The sequence below is a fragment of the Mixophyes fleayi genome, chromosome 2, assembly GCF_038048845.1.
Source record: "Mixophyes fleayi isolate aMixFle1 chromosome 2, aMixFle1.hap1, whole genome shotgun sequence".
Lineage (NCBI taxonomy): Eukaryota > Metazoa > Chordata > Amphibia > Anura > Limnodynastidae > Mixophyes > Mixophyes fleayi.
This window is the reverse complement of record NC_134403.1, coordinates 185,384,807-185,405,842: the sequence shown is the minus strand read 5'-3', so window position 1 is coordinate 185,405,842 and position 21,036 is coordinate 185,384,807. Positions and strand designations below refer to the sequence as shown.

General features: G+C 40.0%; 1 protein-coding gene across 4 annotated transcripts in view; it reads right to left on the bottom strand.

The window, feature by feature from the left end:
• Positions 1-21,036, bottom strand: part of SCML2 (Scm polycomb group protein like 2) — a 112,664-nt gene that overhangs the window by 33,773 nt on the left and 57,855 nt on the right. For all 4 annotated transcript variants that reach the window (XM_075195080.1, XM_075195081.1, XM_075195083.1 and 1 more), the window contains exon 6: positions 19,879-20,122. In XM_075195080.1, the coding sequence (XP_075051181.1) occupies positions 19,879-20,122 (244 nt within the window). The remainder of the gene's footprint in view (positions 1-19,878; positions 20,123-21,036) is intronic.

Genomic DNA, 21,036 nt, shown 5'->3' with positions numbered 1-21,036 from the left:
TTGTTCTAAAGAACAACGCGGGAATTGAATCTGCCCCTTAATCTGTTAACACTTTTCCCACCTAAAACTAAAACTGCTTTATAACCCGCATTCACTGTGTCTCACTTACAGGTTCCCTCAATTTTACATTTTAAGGTTTTTGGAGCAGTGTTATCATTCCTTCTGTGTATCCATGTTGTGTGAATGTTAACAATATATAATATACAACTTATACAGACTCACCTATAAATAATATATGTAAAAAAAAAAAGGTGTATTATGTTGTACCCTCTACTGTAAATTATTACACATATTAAAAGTCACCTAGGCCTTAGGCTTTGTGTCTTTATATGCTCAAGGAAGTCCTTGAGGAGTTATAACATCGTAATAATTTACAACTAGGGATATATTATCATACATATAATTTTTCATAATATCCTGTATGTTCCAAAATCTCTACAATGCCGGGAAAGAGGTCAGTGCTTTCTAAATCCATAATATTAAAGTGCCGTTAATCGGTCCTTAAAGTAGCAGTGCACTCATTTTATATTCTATTAAAAAAAAAAAACAACACTTTTATTTCTAGTTTAAAACCACAAGGATTCTACCTCCACTTTCTGCTTATGTTACTTTTCTAGAATACTTCAAAATCCTTACGTGTAATTTTAGCTCCTGAAAGCAACAACTCTGCACCACGTGCACTAAATCACCAGACAACAGAATTTAGTTGCCAAAATTCTAAAACAAAACCCTTATAATGATTCGGTGATTATCAATGTGGAATATCCAGAATGAATGAAAATACGAGTCAATTGCATTTAAAGATGTGTTAATTTCAACATAAAGGAGAATTGAGTTTCGCTTTTGTATTAAAAAGTCCCTAGATTCTCTATAGACATTTTCAGTACATTTATTGTATGTGAAGATGCACAAGACTCCTTCCTGGCTTCTCTCTACTGCCTCAAATACAAAGCATCGCAGAGGGGAAGTTGTATTGTTTATACCATGATTGTAATCAAGCCAAACACTTGTTTGAAATAACAAATCCCATCACAACCTGACAGATAAACCCTTAAGATAGGAAGTCTATCCATGGTGTCAGATGGTGGGGAATGAGGCTTCTTTTGCATATAAGTTTATTGTCTGGGTGACAAGTAACAGCACAACATTAATAATGCTGATTGCTGTGGAGAATGATTGCAGTGGGTGTTAACTAGCAGAGCCATGAGAAAGAGGCTTTGGGTCACCCCACCTAATTTTCAGAGCATCTGTCTTTTCTCAAGTGTTCAGCAGGAAAGTTTGTTTTGAACTAATGGACCTTGAGCCTTACATTCCAAAAAGAAATACATGTTTGCTAGTAAAACTCACTAAAGCAGCAACATAGTAGTAAAAAGTAAATGTCTGAAAAGTACTACAAACTTGGTATTAAGCCTGCAGAAATGTAAACAGAGGGTTTACCCAATCTGAAACTGCACAATTCAAATAGTAAGTAGCATGAAATCTTTAGTATTTGGGGTTAACAATAAATTTTCTAACAATAGTTTATCTAATTACATTATTTCTGTACTTATGAGGTGGAATAAAACAGCAGATTTTAGAGGATTTAAGATTATTTCTTCAAGTACAAAGCAGATAATTCTAGTCAATAGGGAGCATTCAGAGAAATAGAAACAGTATCTCTTATATTTACTTAGTCCCTCATAACCAGGTCAATGGCACAAAATAGGTGGGATTGAGATCTGTGAGCCTGTCTTCAGTCATGGGTAATTATTTGAGGGAAGGACTGGTAATATAATATACTGTAGAAGGACCGGTAAAACCTAACAAATAGGATTTGTTTTATGAGAAGGTCAGATTTAAACTGAATCTTGATAGCACAATTCGTGTGTGATATATTTCGATTTTGCAAAAGCATTTGTACTATTTTGCATAATAGGCTGGTCAGGTATGGAAAAATGTATGTGTTCAGATAAAGAATTGGTTGTTGCCTCATTGTGCTGGGGCCATGGGTATGATTCCAACCAGAGCACTATGTGTTGCGTATGTTCCGTGTTTTCGCGGTTTCCCCCATAGTCCATAGCATACTGGTAGGTTAATTGGCTTCTGATAGAGAAAGTAGACAAAGTTTCGATTGGGCAGGGACTGATGTAAATGGGTAAATTGGTGCTATATAAATAAAAAATAATAATAGTAAACAGGGTGCTGAGCAGCACACAGTGTCAAGTAGCAGCTGCAATGGCAAATAAAAACCTGGGGATTCATAAAAAGGTGGAAGGTGGATAAGTACCTGAAATGCAAACATGGTATGAGACCACATCTTGAATATGCGGCACAGTTTAAAGTACCTTAGGAGATGAGCTAATGCGGACGGCAGTTGGAGTAAGCTGTACACTGGCTCAAAGCTCCCACTTTTCCTTATTCTCACATATATAACGCTAAATACATTTCTAAATACTGTTGGCAAATGTCACAGCAGCGCCGAGAATAGACTTCTTCCCGAAAAACAAGGCTGTTTTAGGATCTACAGAACTACCATCTCTGTCCAGCTGTGGGACCCACACAGCTCAACTGTTATTGCTGTTTCAACATCTGTTCAGCTATTCACTGAGCTCAATTGCGTTTGCTGTTACCATCTCTGTTTGACTGTTGGACCCTCCGCACCCAACTGTCAGGATCCTCCTGGACCTCATTGTGTCAGAGCGGCAGACACTGCCTACTCCATTAATCTCAGCCAGGGGGCGGAAAAGTATCCTTCACTTCTTTCATTGTCCTACACAATTTGGATCAATTGTTCCTTTCTATTCTCTGATTACCTACCCTAGTTAATACAGATTCATTCACATCTCTCCATCATGCACCTACTCAATTTACAATCTCTCTTATTTACTGTTATCATACTGCTCTCCAAACTCCTCTTCTTTCTCCATCATCCTAGTCCTCAACCTTATCCACATATCTCTACTACCCTCTCTTCCCTTCTCCTGTGCACTATGGAACGCCAGATCTGTTTGTAACAAACTTACATCCATCAATGGCCTATTCATTTCTAAATCACTCAACCTCCTTGCTATTACAGAAACGTGGCTCACCTCCTCTGACACTACATCCCCTGCAGCTCTCACCTATGGGGGACTCTCCCTCAGTCACACTCCCAGACCCAGATACAGACATGGTGGTGGAGTAGGCATTCTACTCTCTCCAAGCTGCACCTTCCAAGTCATATCCTCTGAACCCTCCCTCTCATTCTCGTCCTTTGAAGTCCACACTATCCGTCTATTTTATCCTCTCTACCTTCGTGTTGCTGTCATTTATTACCCTCCAGGTCCAGTTTCCAATTACTGGACAACTTTGCGGCCTGGCTCACTTATTTCGTATCCTTTGACCTGCCTACACTCATACTAGGCAATTTCAACATTCCTATTGATAATCCCACTGTCTCTTCTGCCACTAAACTTCTTTCACTTACTTCCTCCTTTGGTCTCTCCCAATGGACCTCATCTCCCACTCACTGTGATGGGCACTCTCTTGACCTTGTCTTCTCCCTCTACTGCTCCACCTCTAGTTTCTCCAATTTAGCCTTCCCACACTCTGACCACAATCTCCTTTCCTTCAGCCTCACCTTACCTCAAGCCCTCCCCCCCGCACTCAAATCCACACGGACACAACGAAACCCAAGTACTCTTAACCCAATCCAGTTCTCTATTTTCTCCAATGACTGCATTGTCCTGTCCTAATCAGGCTGCCTCTTTCTACAACAAAATACTCACTTCAGCCCTAGACAATGCAGCTCCAGCTACTACATATAGTCTCTGACGACCCAAACCCCATGGCACAACAAACAGATCCATTACCTGCAAAAGTGCTCCCGTACTGCATGGCGTCACTGGAGGAAATCTCATTCCTATCCCGATTTTCTCCACTATAAATTCATCCTTTCATCTTACAGAACTGCCCCTTACAATTGCCAAACAAACATTGTTCAAATCTCTATATCCACCCAGTCTTTTAACCTACGTCTTCTCTCCGCCACATTCAACTCACTTCTCTGCCCACCTGCACCTCCTCCTTCCTCCCTCACTGCCCATGATTTTGCCCCCTATTTCAAAGACAAAATTGACACCATTCAACAAGTTATTTCCTCATGCCAAATTCCACTCACGCCACTCTCTCTACCCACCTTTACCTACACTCCCCAATCCACCCTTAATTAATTCTCTCCAGTAACTGAAGACGAACTCTCTGCACTCATTTTATCATCTCACTCTACAACTTGTCCACTCGACCCTATTCCCTCCTAACTTCTCCACTGCATGCCCACCTTTAACTCACCTCTTCAACCTGTCTCTCTTCACTGACACATTTCCATCCTCCTTTAAACATGCCCTCATCTCACCTATTCTAAAGAAACCAATTCTCGATCCAGCTTCTCTCTCCAACTACCGCCCCATTTCTCTCCTCCCCTTTGCCTCCAAACTACTGAAGCGATTAGTGTACAAACGCCTGACTCACTTTCCTCTCATTCCATTCTCAACTCTCGGCAATCAGGCTTCCGCCTCCAACATTCCACTGAAATTGCTCTCACAAAAGTTAATAACGATCTACTTACTGCAAACTCTAATGGTAATTTCTCCATACTCATTTCCTTGGACATCTCTGATGCTTTTGATACTCACCCTCTTCTCCTACACACCCTTCACTCTATTGGCCTTTGTGACACAGGTATTTCCTGATTCACTTCCTACCTACCGAACCGCTCCTTTAGTGTTTCTACCTCTGGAACATCCTCCCCTCCACTCTCACTATCTGTTGGGGTCCCACAAAGCTCTGCTCTTGGCCTTTTACTTTTTCATTGCACAACTCTTTTCTTGGGGCACTAATTCGCTTATTCGGCCTCCAATACCACCTCTACGCTGATGATACCCAAATCTATATCTCTTCCCCTGACATCTCTCCTTCTGTACTATCTCATGTAATCATCTTTTTTCTGCTACATGGATGTCCCAACACTACCTAAAGCTTAGCATGTCCAAAACAGAGCTTATTATCTTCCCTCCTGCCAGAGTCAACACCTGCCCTCGAATCTCCCTCACTGTCAATGCCACAATTTCCTCAGTCTCCCAAGCTTGCTGCCTTGTTGTCACACTTGACTCCACCCTCTGCTTTATTCCTCACATCCATACTCTCTTCCAGTGCTGTCGACTCCACCTTAAAAACATTGCCAGAATATGCTCTTTTCTTACTCAACATGCTACCAAAACTCTTATACATTCTCTCATCTTCTCCAGTCTTGACTATTGCAACCTCCTGCTATCTGGCATTCCTGACACCCATATATCCACACTTCAATGCATCCTATATGCAAGACTTATCTTCTTCTCTCACCGCTCCACATCTGCTGCACCACTTTGCAAATCCCTACACTGGCTTCCTGTGTCCTCCAAAATCAAATTCTATTTAATCACCCTTACCTACAAAGCCCTCAACAACAGTACCCCTGCATACATTTCAAATCTCATATCAACATACGCTTCCTCCCGCCCTCTTAGATCTGCCTCTGACCTTCGCCTTCGTCTCTGGTAACCACCTCTCACTCCTGCCTTCAAGACTTCTCTTGTGCTGCTCCCCCTTATGGAATTCCCTACCATGCTCAACTTTACCACAGCCTTCAAATCTTTAGATGCTGTTTGAAAACCCATCTCTTTTTATTAGAGGTTACCTTATCACCGATAACACTATTTTACACTAATGCAACCTCATAACTGACCCATTCTCCACTTTGAGGCACATTTTCTCCGCTGGTTTCACCTGTGCCCTCTTCCACTTTGAATGTAAGCTCTCTAATGAGCAGGGTCCTTCATACCCTTTGTTTTCATGCATTTATTTTGTCTACCTTGTATGTCTCTGTTTTATGTATGTACTGTTTTCCCTATTGTATGGTGCTGCCGGGCATTGTGGCGCCTTACAAATCTATGATAATAGTTATAAGCTAAATAATATGTAAAAATATACTCAATAAAAAATGTATCCTCCTTGGCACAATAAGCAAACGTTTCGTGCCAAGGAGTAGTTCTTTATTTTAAGGATGGTTAAGCTGTGAAATTCCTTGCAGTACCTTATGAGGTGGCAATTGGAATTTAACTAACAGAATTTAAAAATGCATTGGATACATTTCTTACAAATAATGATCTAAGAACAAGAGCCGCATAAAAACCAAAGACAATATAAAAAAATCTAGAAGAGAGAGACATGGTACAAAATAAGTACAAAAATAACGAATTTAATACAAAATAAACAAAGTTTCATTCTATGGGGAGACGTATGTGGGGTTAGACGTGTGTGATTTCTACACTAAGTGGGATTTTCTCACAAAGTGGACGAAAATGCACAGTTAGACAACACAGTTGGACAAACATTGGACTACATTTGACTTGATTTAACTCCCAGCAATAAGCAACATCTGCCACAGCCTATTTCTGCACTACTTGTCTATTTATATGGAATACTGCTAAGAGGTAATTCTTAAAATATCCTTGCTTTTTGCTTTTACCCCTTTTTTCACAATGTTTCACAAATTGCTTTTCTTAGTCTCATTTCATGGCATGATCTTTAGGACTGTGTCATCTTTCACCCCTCCACCAACACACAAATTTGTTCATATTGCACCTGCATTACTCCACTCACCTCTATTTAACACCCATGAACTGTTGTCCTATTTATTATCTCTAACAAGTACAGCCTCCACCTGTCGCCAGAAAATAAAAGGCCACACATCTTACAATCCCCTTGCCTATCTTTCGCTCACTCTGCTTCTATTAGCTGGTGATATATCACCTAATCCAGGTCCCCCACACTCCTCACACACACATACATCAGAACACTACCGTTCTATAGCAAACCTCAAACACATCACCTGTCTACCCTCTCTTCCCAAGTCCTTTAAATGTGCCCTTTGGAATGCACGATCTGTTTGTAACAAACTTACCTCCGTTCATGATCTCTTCCTCTCAAAAAACCTCAACCTTCTGGCAATAACAGAAACATGGCTCATGCAATCAGACACTGCCTCACCTGCAGCACTTTCACATGGTGGCCTCCATCTCACCCACACCTCCAGACCTGAAGGCAGACAAGGAGGTGGGGTTGGACTACTTCTCTCCCCACAGTGCACATACACAGTTCTACCAAATGTCCCATCACTCACGTTCACATCTTTTGAAGTACATGCTATTCGCATTTTTAATCCATTCTCCCTACGTGTTGCGGTGATCTATCGTCCCCCTGGAGCACACCAACAATTTATTGAGGATTTCTCTGCATGGCTCCCTCACTTCTTATCTTCAGACATCCCCACCATCATCATGGGTGACTTCAACATCCCCATTGATAACCCACCTTCCAAAGCTGCTTCCAAACTACTCTCTCTAACATCCTCACTTGACCTCTCCCAGTGGATTGAATCATCTACTCATAAGGATGGCCACTGCCTTGATCTTGTTTTCTCTAGACTATGCTCAGTTTCTAACTTTATTAATACACCCTTCCCCCTCTCGGATCATCACCTTATCAGCTACACTCTCACCCCCACTGCTCTAACCTCTCTACTGTCTAACTCAACCAAGCCTCCTCATACTCGTAGAAATCTGAATTCTATTAATCTTCAACAATTTTCCACCTCTCTCCAACACCTTCTCTCCCCTATCTCTACATTCTCATCCCCTGAGATGGCAGTACCTCATTTTCACCTAACCTTAGCAACGGCCCTTGATCAAGTGGCTCCAGCGACACTTCATACTACACGTCGACTTCGATGTCAACCGTGGCACACCAAAGCAACACGAAATCTTCAAAAACTGTCCCGTAAAGCAGAACGTCACTGGCGTAAATCTCGAAGCTCTAATGACTTCTTCACATATACTTCTGTCTACCACTCCTATCGAAATGCTCTGGACACTGCAAAACAAACATACTTTCAATCTCTTATCTATGCTCAGGCTTCTAACCCCAAACGCCTTTTCAATACATTTAATCATCTTCTCAATCCTCCCACCCCGAACCCTCCATCTACTATCAGTGCTCAGGATCTTGCTACCTACTTCAAGGACAAGATTGATAAGATCAGACTAGAAATGGTATCCTCTTCCTCAACAAGCCATCAGCTCATTTCCTTCCCACTACCCTCTGACACCCTCTCTTCATTTGACCCCACAAATGAAGAGGAAATTTCTACGCTCTTCTTATCTTCCTACTCTACCTCCTGTCCTCTTGATCCTATTCCCTCGCAAATTGGTAGATCCCTGTCTTCTGTGCTCATTTCACCTCTAACTCAAATCTGTAATCTCTCACTCTCTACTGGCATCTTTCCATCACTATACAAGCATGCAGTGATTACTCCTATTCTAAAAAAACAAAACTCCGACCCAAACTCTCTCTCAAATTACCGTCCCATCTCTCAGCTCCCTTGCCCCTCCAAGCTTCTAGAGAGACTTGCCTACACTCGCCTCACACGCTTTCTTTCCGTAAACAACCTGTTGGATCCTCTTCAGTCAGGCTTTCGTTCTCAACACTCCACAGAGACTGCGCTGACCAAGGTTGTTAATGATCTGATCACTGCTAAGACTGAACGCCATTACTCTCTCCTAATTCTCCTTGATCTCTCGGCTGCATTTGACACAGTTGACCACTCTCTTCTCATACAAACGCTGCAATCCCTAGGTCTTCAAGACACAGTTCTATCCTGGTTCTCATCTTACCTCTCTAATCGCTCTTTCACTGTTAATTTCTCTGGAGCCACATCTGCTCCGCTTCCCCTATCAGTTGGAGTACCACAAGGCTCGGTGCTAGGTCCTCTGCTGTTCTCTATCTATACCGCTTCTCTTGGAAATCTAATAAGTTCCTTTGGATTTCAGTATCATCTCTATGCGGATGATACCCAAATCTATCTATCCTCTCCTGATATCTCGACATCTGTGTTGTCCCGTGTAACTGACTGTCTTTCTGCCATTTCATCTTGGATGTCCTCTCGTCAACTCAAACTTAATCTTTCTAAAACAGAGTTAATAATATTCCCACCCGCCAACAAGAGCATACCTGACATTTCTATCTCTGTTGATAACATGACCATAAATCCCACCCCACAAGCTCGCTGCCTAGGTGTAATCCTTGATTCACGCCTATCCTTTGTTCCCCACATTGACTCTATATCTAAATCATGTTACATACATCTAAAGAACATTTCCAGAATCCGCACATATCTCACACAAGACACTGCTAAAACCTTAATTCATGCACTAATCATCTCCCGCATTGACTATTGCAATTCCCTCCTTACTGGTCTTCCCAAAAACAGACTCAAACCCCTAAAATCTATTTTGCATGCTTCGGCAAGACTGATTTTCCTTGCAAATAGCTATTCCTCTGTTGAATCACTCTGTATGTCTCTACACTGGCTGCCTGTCTTCTACCGAATCCAATATAAAATACTTTTACTAACCTACAAGGCCATCAACAAAGCTGCACCAACATACATCTCCTCTCTTGTCTCAAAATATCTCCCAACTCGGCAACTCCGTTCTGCAAAAGATCTGCGTCTCTCATCCACCCTCATTACATCCTCCCATTCCCGGTTACAGGACTTTTTTCGGGCTGCACCCACTCTATGGAACTCTCTCCCTCGCACAATAAGACTCTCCTCTGTTCTACAAACTTTCAAGCGTTCTCTGAAAACCTACCTATTCAGACAAGCGTATAATATTCCTCAACCACCATCTTAACCTCACTACCTTTAGCCTGTTACACAATTTCACACAAGACAACTACCCCCGGACCAACATTATTGTGTGACAGGATCATTTAGCTTATGAGTCACCCTACCTTTGCAGTCTGGCTGGGCCAAGATGCAAAATGTATACTTAACCTCTTGTGTCAATCTCCCATTGTCCCATAGATTGTAAGCTTGCGAGCAGGGCCTTCTCACCTCTTTGTCTGTTTTACCCAGTTTGTTTATTAGTTTATTACGTTTGTCCCCAATTGTAAAGCGCTACGGAATATGTTGGCGCTATATAAATAACTGATGATGATGATGATGATAAATCCATTTAATAAATGATATATAAGCTAGAAGCTGTGCACACCCCTCCGATGAATCCAAATTACATGGAGAAATGCGTCAGAGGGTAGTTTGATATGACACAGCATCAGAATCTCATTGCTATTGAATTCCATTGTAATACTATTGGGTTTGTAACTTTGGAGAAAAAAATCCAGAATCTAGCTATATTCCATTGTTGAACAAGGAGTCCTATTTTATCTCGTCGCCTCCTGCATGAACTTTTCTTCTAACACAGCGGATAGAACGTCTAATACGGGCGGGTTTCACTTCACTACACAGGAAACACTGTGAAGAGATATTATACCTCACTCGGACGCAACTAAAGGAACAGTGTGAGACCTGACTGACTGCATTACATGCTGACTTTTCAGAGATCTTGTCCTGTGGTGTTAAAAGATATCCCAATCTTTCCATACAGCCTCATGTGCGGAATTCGCTCTGATAGATTGTGGTAGTGAATTATTCTTTAAAGGATTCAAATAGAATGGATTATAATGAAACATGCCAGAAACCGCATTTAAACCTGCATACTATTTGTGTAAAGACAACGGTTTTTAAATTCAATATAAAGTTATTCAGTCACATTGGAGTTCTTTTATGTTTATTAAAGGTGTGCACATCTTCTAGCTTATATTTATTATTATTATTATTATTATTATAAAATATTATAGTTTTACAATGAAGAAAGTAAAAGAAGTGTCGGCATGGCATACTACCGTATACAAGCCCACTTTGAACCATTTTCTATAAGTGAATTATAAATATAAATTATCAGAGGACTTTTTGAGCAGTACAATCTTTATTATTGCAATCCAGCTGATTTCTACACAATTGGCTTCAAGTACTGAAATTATGGATAGTTTAATTTGTTGTTAATGGTAACTCAAGTTATTCCTATTATAAGCTACTGACTACTAATGGTATATCACATGGATTATTTAAAGGTATCTCATTTAGCAGCATATTTGGGATTGAAGAATTATGCTATGCAGAAAATATTCCTGGAGGGTACCAGCAGTGTTCATAATATTAGTTGTTGTAACCTCTGTATAGTAGGCCAAAGTACATTAGGTCTGTCTGGCAGATAAATGAAGTGGGCTTGTTAAGTGTGTACTTGTAGTTTATTGCTCCTCCCAGTGTCTGAAGCGAAAATTTAGAAGTGGTGGTATAGAAAATGTAAGTGAATGGAATTTACAATGAAGGTAGTAGAAACAGTGGCAGTATGGCATACCACCTCTTATTAGAAGTGATTTTGAATAAAGAAACCAGGCAACTGGACTGATATGTGTTGTGGCCACAAATGGGCTGATAATAATCTGATCTAAAGTCACCCAATTATTATTGCTCATGTTGGTAAATGAGTCTGGAAAATGACCAATATTGCCTTGATGTATGGTTATCCTCCAATTACATTAACAGACCTTGGTAATAGCAGAAGTTGTTCGGTTACCTGATCTCGGCACTGAACATCAAGATCTCGTTGAATTTGTCTGCCCACAATGTGTTTGGCCTATGTGTGGTCAGCAATACACCTGTGTTTTCAAGATTTAGTCAACCCTTATGTTGCTTATTGTAGCATACAAATCAAACACTGATACAAAAAATCCTGCTAAATTTCTGCACATAATGGACTATTTGTTATTGCACCGCTATTAGTTTGGAATGTTTCAAGCAAAATGTAGGATGTCGATGTTCTATGCAAGGTGTGGATTGTTCAGCAGTGCACACACAGTGGGTTTTTTAGTGGATACTAGTTTTCATGAAACTGCCTTGTTTTAATAGTATATATCTATTTTGGTAGCAGTCAAATTTGCCGAAGGAAGAAATACCGACACTTACCCTGCCAACATGAAAAAGCTAACAGGGTAAAGGCTGACATTTCCATTTGACCTCTGCCCCTCCCTCCCAAAACACATAAAAGTCTGTGCTGCCTGCCAGCGACAATACAGCTGCTGGACCTGCAAGCCACCGGCACAAGGGTTTAAAAAAAACCTGTGTCCCTTCCCCCCCCCAATCAGATAGATGGTACTAGACAAATAGCGTGGGGCCTCCTCAACTTAACTAGAACCAGCACTAGGATGTGCCAGCTGGGGATGGTGGCACTATAGCAGGGGAACTTGCAGTGTGGGGTTCCCCTGCCATAATGACACTCAGAACCAGGCTGGTCAGCATGGAGCCGGATTCCCTAGGGAGATGGGATCCGCAAATAAAATGCAGACCCTCTCCATAGGGGTACTCAGCCCTGTGCTAAATGCACTAAAGCTCTTTCCACAACCCTGGGCGGTGGGTGTGGGGTAAAAAAAAAAAAAAGTGTTAAATATGAGAGACTGTATTTTGCGTTGGTGCTCTACAGGTCTCAGCAAGCCCAGGCTGCCATTAACAGTGCTGGTAGTACTACACGCACCAGCATGCAGGCATTTGGGGAACCACAAGTGCCAGCATGCCATGACAACCAAATTTAAATAAGCCACACTCCTCATTTTAACCCATTAAATTTATTTATAAATAAAAACCCCAATAATACTCAACAACATCTGTGGTCTACATCTGCCATCGGTCCAAATCTTGTAAGTTTTATGGGGTTTTGTTTTCTAACCTTTTGTGAGTCTTGTGGGCCCAGCTGCCAGCACAAGTTTTTAGGTGTTTTGGTAGGGAGAGGGGTAGTTTTTATTTTTATTACGATTTTCATTTTTTTTTATTTATTTTTTTATGAAAATGTCGCCATTTACCCTGTCAGCATTTTCATGTCGAGTAAGCATCAGTATTTCTTCCATCGGGATTTCATACCCAATTTCTCTATTTGATATGTTAAAACAGCATGGCCAGCACCAGGGAGGGCATAGCTTTGTTATGTGCGTATTGTCGCTAACCAATAACGATTGTCGAACCTCGATTTGTGTTTCCAAAGCACAAAGATTTATTCGCAATAAGTAGAATAAAAATGCTCAAGCGAAGTAATAGTAAATACAGCCGTTACTTATCGCAGGCGCTCTGGATCCAGTGCAGTCATTCAATCCTGAAGTCTGGGGACAAGATGTCTGCACTCTGGATCACAAGCTGCTGCTTATATACACAATCAAATACAGTAATACAATGAAGATGGTATAGCTTGCATCTATTGGTCCAGGTCTCAGGAATGTCCAAGGGGTTGTCAATCATTGGCTGGTTCATCCTAAGGAATCCAAAGGAGGGGGTCATCTCTGCAGGGGGTATGCTCTGCTCTTCCCGCCAAGATTCCTTAGTCTTAAGTAGTTCATAATTCCCTATCATTCATAACTTGTGTATGCACTCTGCGATTCCCTCGCAGAGTAAACCAAACAGTAGGATATGTAACAAGGTTCATTATGATACCACTCATGATGTTATTCCTTCAACCCGTTCCGTGTATTTCACTAATATGCATGTAACTCTGATATAACATATAAATACTACTATATTTCGACATAACTGACTATGTGTTGCAACTACCATTAATGTGTACTATTTTATAAGTATGCGTGTTTGTGCGAATGTATGGTAAAAGACCAATTACTGTTGCTGCCATGTGTAGTGGATGCGTACGCCCTTTCACGCCGTAGCGTGCCCTTGTACGTCGATGCGTACCATACGCATCTTTTCAGACAAAGACAACCAAGTTTGCTAGACTTTAATTGAAATGACTTTATCCAATTTGCTGACTTCGACAGCTTGCACTTCTCTCCAGTCACCTACATCTCCCTCCCATCCTCCCTTATATAAAAAGTACACCATTAACTGGTTCACACAGCATGTATGTAAAGTGAAGAGTGGAAATACATCCCAGCTGTTCCTCATGCTGGGACAAGCTCTTGGCTAATCAAGATAGTCCCCTATAATCAGGACTATCCTGATGGAATTGTGACAGTTGCGAGGTAAAGGTATGTTATTTTATTGACCATTGAAGACAAAAATACAGTGGTTGACTATTTTTATTTATAATGTGCTTTTTTTTCACCAATAATTTTTATTTGAAAAAAACTGCAAAATATTTGGGGCACAGATAAAAAAGAAGGGGAATCAACAAGGGGGGATACGGAGGGGGGTTTGCTCAATGAGTATTACAACAAATATAAATCCACACATTCTGAAAATAGAAAAGACACAACAAAACAAAAAAAAACATTGCAATGCACATCATATAAACATAAAACGTTCAAAAGATGCTGTGGGGGGAACCACTAATCCTACTGGGGTATAGCCAGGAGCGAGTGGGTGGGAGAGGAGGAAGATGACCATCTATTTCCACCTGCTCCCTCTGTAACGTATACATGCTATAAATGTGTAAATACCAGAATAGAGAAGAGATGTTATCTAAGCGACTTTTACCGTGGAATGATTGTTGGTGCCATATGAGTTATTTCAGTACCTCAAACTGCTGATCTCTTGGGATTTTTACACACAACAGTCTTTAGAGTTTACAGAGACCGATGCTCAAAACTAAAACCATAACCATGCAGTGAGTGGCAGTTCTGTCGGTGGAAACACCTTGTTAATGAGACACATCAGAAGCGAATGGCCAGCCTGGTTCCAGCCGAAAGGAAGGTGACAATAACTCAATTAACCATGGGTGGTATGCAGAAGAGCATCTTTGAATTCACAGCACATCCAACCTTCAATTGGAAGACCACACAGCACCCTTGTCACGGCCACACAATACACAGCACCCTTGTGATCACCATACAACACATTGTCCCCTTGTCATGGCTACACAACACAGAGGGCTACCTTGTGACTGCCAAACAATATATAGGGCAGCCATGAGACCGCCATCCAATACAGAGAGCAAAATATGTATTTTATTGATACAAACATTTTCATACCTCCTAACACCTCAAATGGCCAAAGGGGTACATATAAGATTTGTTTTATATAACTATTCTTTCTTCAAGTGTTCATACACCTGAGCGGACTTCAAAATACAAATAGTCAAACACAGTTACCTGTCAGTGGCACCAAGACATAATCTCCATTGAAAAAGTTGGTAATTTTGTTGTAAGAAAAGGAACTGATCCCTATGTTAATGCACATAGGCCATTGACACATGCATGTTATATTTACACATATCACTTGTTGGGCCTGTTGTCACATATTCCTTTCTGTCATATATGCCCTGTTAAAAATAAATTGTTCCTATCTGTTGTGTTGAATGCTCCTGACCTCCGTCTAAGACTGGGTGGAAGTTGGTACAGCACGAGTCACACACAGCCTCTGTAGATGCAGTCCCCACCCCACTCAACAACAGGCAGCTTCACGATTGTCTGCCTGTTCTTTTCCAATGACAGGACAGGAAGCCTCACCACCCTTCACACGCCAGGTGCCCTCACAATATTTATATATATATATATATATATATATATATATATATATATATATATATATATATATTAATTTCACTCCTGGCTGGCCTGGGCTTATTTCTAAGGAGAGGCCCATTGTTAATCCGACCTAGTGTGGATGGTATTCCTCAACAGTTTATTGATATAACGCAACAGATAAATGCATTTGCCTTTTCATCTTTGTTGCCATCTAGTGGTAACTTTGTATACTATTACCACATTTTATACCTTTCTTCAGACTGCAATTCAGTGGACATATTTGGTATCTTACCTCAATTATCCTCACCATTTTGGTTATGATTAGGTACATGTGTGCTTCAACAAACAAGTGACACAGCAATACAAAAGTAAACACAACTTTCTTCATGTTAAGCAGTGAAACAAATAAAACCTATCTGTACCAATTAATATACTATTCTTTAATCTCTGTATGGTTCATAAAGTGTACACATTGCAACTGCATTCACATTTCACAAGCCAATTTTCAGACTTTTTTTTTTATTCTCACAAATCAATTACATAATGCAAATGTGCTTACGAGTTTTTTTACGTGACATTTAAGAAAAATGCTTCCTATAGACATGTTTTCACAACTCATGAATGGACAACCCAGGAATTTCTACTACAACAATTAATGCCATGATTTCTGTAGCACTACATCTTCTTATAACCAACTGCAGTATAACTCTGGGAATGATTGGTCATGTAATGGAAAGACAACATCCAATTTCAGTATGCATTCATGGCAAGGTTTCTGATGGTATGCATTTGTGCATGAAAAAAAAAACCTTCTAAGGAACAGGCAATAAAATAAAAATTGGTCAATTTGAAAACATCTTTTAACATTCACAAATATATAAATTTAAAATTCCCAAAATATGACAAAAGTTGAAATTGTATTAGGTATGTAGCAAAGAGTATGCTATTAACAGGAAGGGATAAGTCATTAAGTTATATTTGTGCCTGCATGGATACAAATTTAGGGAATTTAAGGGAACTTGCAAGTAATTTTTACTGGATGTCATCTGTGCCTTAGTTTCCAATTTTAATGAAGTGACGACACTTAATTGTTTAAACCACAGTATCAATATTCAGGCAATCAATGTGAGCATTTTCTAGCAAATTTCTGCTCTAACATTTCCAGTGAATGTTGTGAAAGGCAGATTCCTCCAACTGTATCAGTTACATGCTAATACCAACAACCCTCAATCATACAGACATAAATAAAAAACCAGGTTGGAGTAAATCAAGCAAAACAGCAAAGTACAGAGTGACCATTTGCAACATCCTTGGTTTAGCAACACACTACTTGAGCAATATGTGCAGATTCAAACTATTGGAAGATACTATTCCTATATAGAGAGAAATTTATTCTGAAAATAAAATGATGTATACAATCAAAGCAGTTGCGAACATTTTAATTTGTGGAAGTTGTTATACAGCTTTCACTGCGCAAATAAAATGTATGAGCTTCCAATATCACAGTATGTTAGAAAGGTTTTTGCTAGAATTGAAAAATAAATTACAAGTGATCCAGGGAACAAAAGGTCAATAATATTGAAATTAACAAATTCAGAACTCGCAAATCACTGGTACTACTATGAAGAGGGCCACATATCAGTTTAAAATATGTGCCCACGGGCTGAATACTAATAAAATATGTCATCCATTAGTCTCAGCTAATTTGGGGGCCACAAAAATGCTTTGGAGGTTTACATTTGGCCTGCGGGCAACCAATTGGACAACCATGGCATGGTATGGTATGGTGCATGCTATATTATTTTATTTTTAAGTGTGTTTCTAATTTTGCTATACTGCTCTACATAGTTATTAAAAAAATAGCAGTATGTATATATCAAATTATTAAAAAACTAGTATCATTAAATGAACTAATGCCTCTAAAACATAACCAAAAAGTGATCAGTTTGTTTAACATGGAAAAGTTTAAAAGGGCATCATAGAGGGTTAAAGGGCAACATATTTCAAAATCTTTACATACCTGATATGTACAGAGCTAAATCCCTGAATATGTGCAAAGCTGACTATCTGAATATCTTACAACAGCTGCTCACATACATTATTCAGCTTGCTGAAAGGCAGCTGAACACATTGCAAAACTTAAGCAATGCCAAAAGTAAATGTGTTGTACTATTGTAAAGATCACATTTTTCTGCCTGCGTGAGAAACACATACATGACTACAGGAAACAAAGGAAAAACATTGGGCCTCATTTGCGGCTTTTTGTGCATACGCCTGTTGCTAGGTGCGACTTTTGCATCTCCCAACTTCCCCTCCCCCCACTTTCGTGGTGCTCCCATTCATTGTCACTGAAAATCGAACAAATATTGGTTCCCTCAGAGGAGTTCCTGAGTTTAGCTATCACTTACACACTCCTGCCATGCTACTTAAAATAACTTTCCCTCAGTGTTAAGGGACTAAATCTTCATACTAAGTGTTCTATTCTGTAAAAAGCATTTAGGAAAGGCCAGTGTGACATGGAATTCCTGCAGAAGACTGATTTTTCCCCACCCAGCCCTTCAGAGGAAGCTTTTCTCACAAACCTATGCTTTTGCCATCTGCAAACAGAGGTGTAGCCATCTTAATTCACAGCAATGTTCCACTCATCACCGTCATTTGTTTTAGTAGCTTGTTATAGTGTTCGGTATCCTAGGACAGATGTCATTCACCCTGGTCTGCTGCTGTGCCCCCAACATAGTTCAGATCCCCTTTCTGAGCTCTCTATTTCAACAAATTGATAGGCATGCCTGGTGTCACCTGATTCTGGGGAGTTATTTTAATATGATTCTGGGCCCCGATTTAGACAGATTGCACATCATTTCCTCTCCCTACCCAATCCAACCAATGAAGCCAATAAGGAGATTTGCTGCCCTTCTTTAAAAACAAGCTTTACTGGTGCCGGGTGGCCAATTACTCCGATAGAGTCTACACTTTTTATTCCCAACCTCATGAACCCTATTACCATATCAACTTCATTTTCTTGGACACCTGACTCACCACAAAAATCTGTGTTGCTGATGGTCAATCTTTCACCTGGATCAACCATTGCATCTCAATTCTCTTAGATATTTGCAATCTGCATAAGAATCAGTCCTCTTGGAGATTTGAGAAGCCCCTCCTTCTCAGTACCTCTAACTGTCAAGAACTGGCTAACACCTCAGAGTTTTTCACTATCAATGATTACCCCAACCTGACTCCTTCAGTTGTTAAGCCCACAAAGCTGCAATTAGAGGGAAACCTATTAGTATTTCAGCTGCTAGAAATATAAAGGAAAAAGACTCTTAATCCTGACCTCCTCAAAAATCTAAATTACCGCTCAGGCCACCTCAGTATGGTCCTGGCTAAAAGGGCTGCCAAGTCCCTTAAATGAAAAAGTGACAAAGCGCATCTGCTCCTTTCAAAATGCCTCAATAGCTCAACTGGTCAAGCTATTTATAACACAGAATTAATTGCAAAGGAATTCCAAAGCTTTTTTTCTACTTTGTATAATTTGGAAGCATCTCACCCATTGGCCCTTGACTTGATAGTATGCGACTAATGACTAACTACACTCATGCAACATTCCTAAGCTCTTCGCTGAAACTGCTACATTGCTCAATTCTAAAATCTCAGTGGAAGAGATGGTTGACACACCTTGGTCCATGAAGGTGGCTTCTGCTCCAAGCCAAGATGGTCCATGAAGGTGGCTTCTGCTCCAAGCCCAACTATCATGTATTAGTTACACAAGGGATGTCACAAACATGATTTACACTGGGGTTTATTTACTAGCGAAGTGCAAATGTGTAATATCCTATTGAATTTAGACTTTTGTTTTTTTTTTAAATTCTTTATTTTAAATGGTCAGCCAATAAAAAGTGTGTACAATATGAGGTAGAACATTTACAATGTATACATAGAAAGGCATTTACATTATAGTAAGTTCCAGTGAAGACACTTTTCAACAACTCGAAATATAGATTGACCATATTTTCATTATTTTTTTTGTTTTTTTTAAAGTATATGAACCAATTATATAAAAGACAAAGTGGGGGGGGGGGGGGGGGGTAAAGGAGACTTAGAAGGGGAAAGGAAGGAGGGGGAGATCACAAAAGCTAATGCAGGAGTGTGCTCGAGAAGAAGGTGAAATGTAAGTGTTAGAGGATCAGAAGATGGCGGAACAGGAGTAGGGTCCCTTTCGCCGCACACGGGTCATGGCAGAGTCACTAAGGGCCAGAGGGAAACGAACGTTCTGCGAACTGCCAGACATTTGTTTTTATTGTATAACTTATGCTAACCTGACCAATCAAAGTTAACTGTTAATGTTTGTGTGCAGATAGTAATTTCAGGGTCCTTGTCCAATTCTTATATTATGCTCCATGTTGTATAGGGCGCTGGCATAATACAGCATATTTAATATGTACAGTAATGGAAGTTACTTACCACTATTTCCAGGGGGCTGTAACGAATCTCCAGTTATACTGCACCACTCAACCGGAAAGATGTCACGAGAATCATATTTGCACCAATAGTCAAACGCTCCTCTCCATCCATCAAATGTGATAAATATTTCTTCTCCTTTCACATCCCCAACTGTAGCTGGGCAGATTAAAAAAGGATTCTTCTTGTCCACAGCTTCTACTTTCATTCCAATTTTAAAGAAATTTTGAGATGGCTTTTGAGGTTCCTGATGGATAATAAAGACAAATTATTAAGGAATAATGCTATCTTACATTCTCTAAATCTTTCATGTTCTGTATTTCAAAAGACTTTTAATAAAAAGAGTAAATGTATGGACCCAAGCAGAAAGGATATGATTTTTTTTATCTGAAACATAAATAGAATAAAACATAAATATAAATACGAATGTTGACCATTATGTCAATAGTCTCTGTTTCATGTGACTGTCTCTCTAATTTTATGATGTGAAATACACCCAAAACGGACAAGTGTGGTCCAAAACAACAAACAATTCCACACATCCTATTGGGTTTGAATCAAGTCTACTGAAAGACTCTGTTGGTCAACATCTCAATCTGCCTGTGTGTGGTGACTAATTCAACACCAATTTGATCTAGCTACAGCTAGACAGATTTAATTATTTCTGTCTCACACCAAAATAATTATTTTACATTTTTTTGCATCACTGGTACCCACAGTCTTTGTTTACCATATGCTAATTAAGTGGCAGAACTACTGCCACTGCATTGGGTGCAGCCACTACAGATCATGCAGGGGAGGAGATATATCCAGCAATGGTGGAAACAAGAAACATACAAATCTGAAAAGAGAACAAAGTGTGCAATGGTGTATTTTAAGTGGGAGTAAGGGAGATGGGGGAAGGGGTAATTGGGACTAAAAGCAGGACCCCTGGCACCTACAGGGTTATCATATGGAAAAAGAAATATGTTTATACAACAACACAGTCATACGATTGTTTAAGAGTAACAGAAAAGGTCTGATAGAGCTTGAGCGGGTCTCTGAGGAGAGACTGGCAACTGGCAATAAATATACAACAATTTACTCCATACATGCCAAATGTCATATTTTATTGAGAAGTGGTTTTCTGGAGGGGGGATCTGGACACCTCCACTTTTAGCA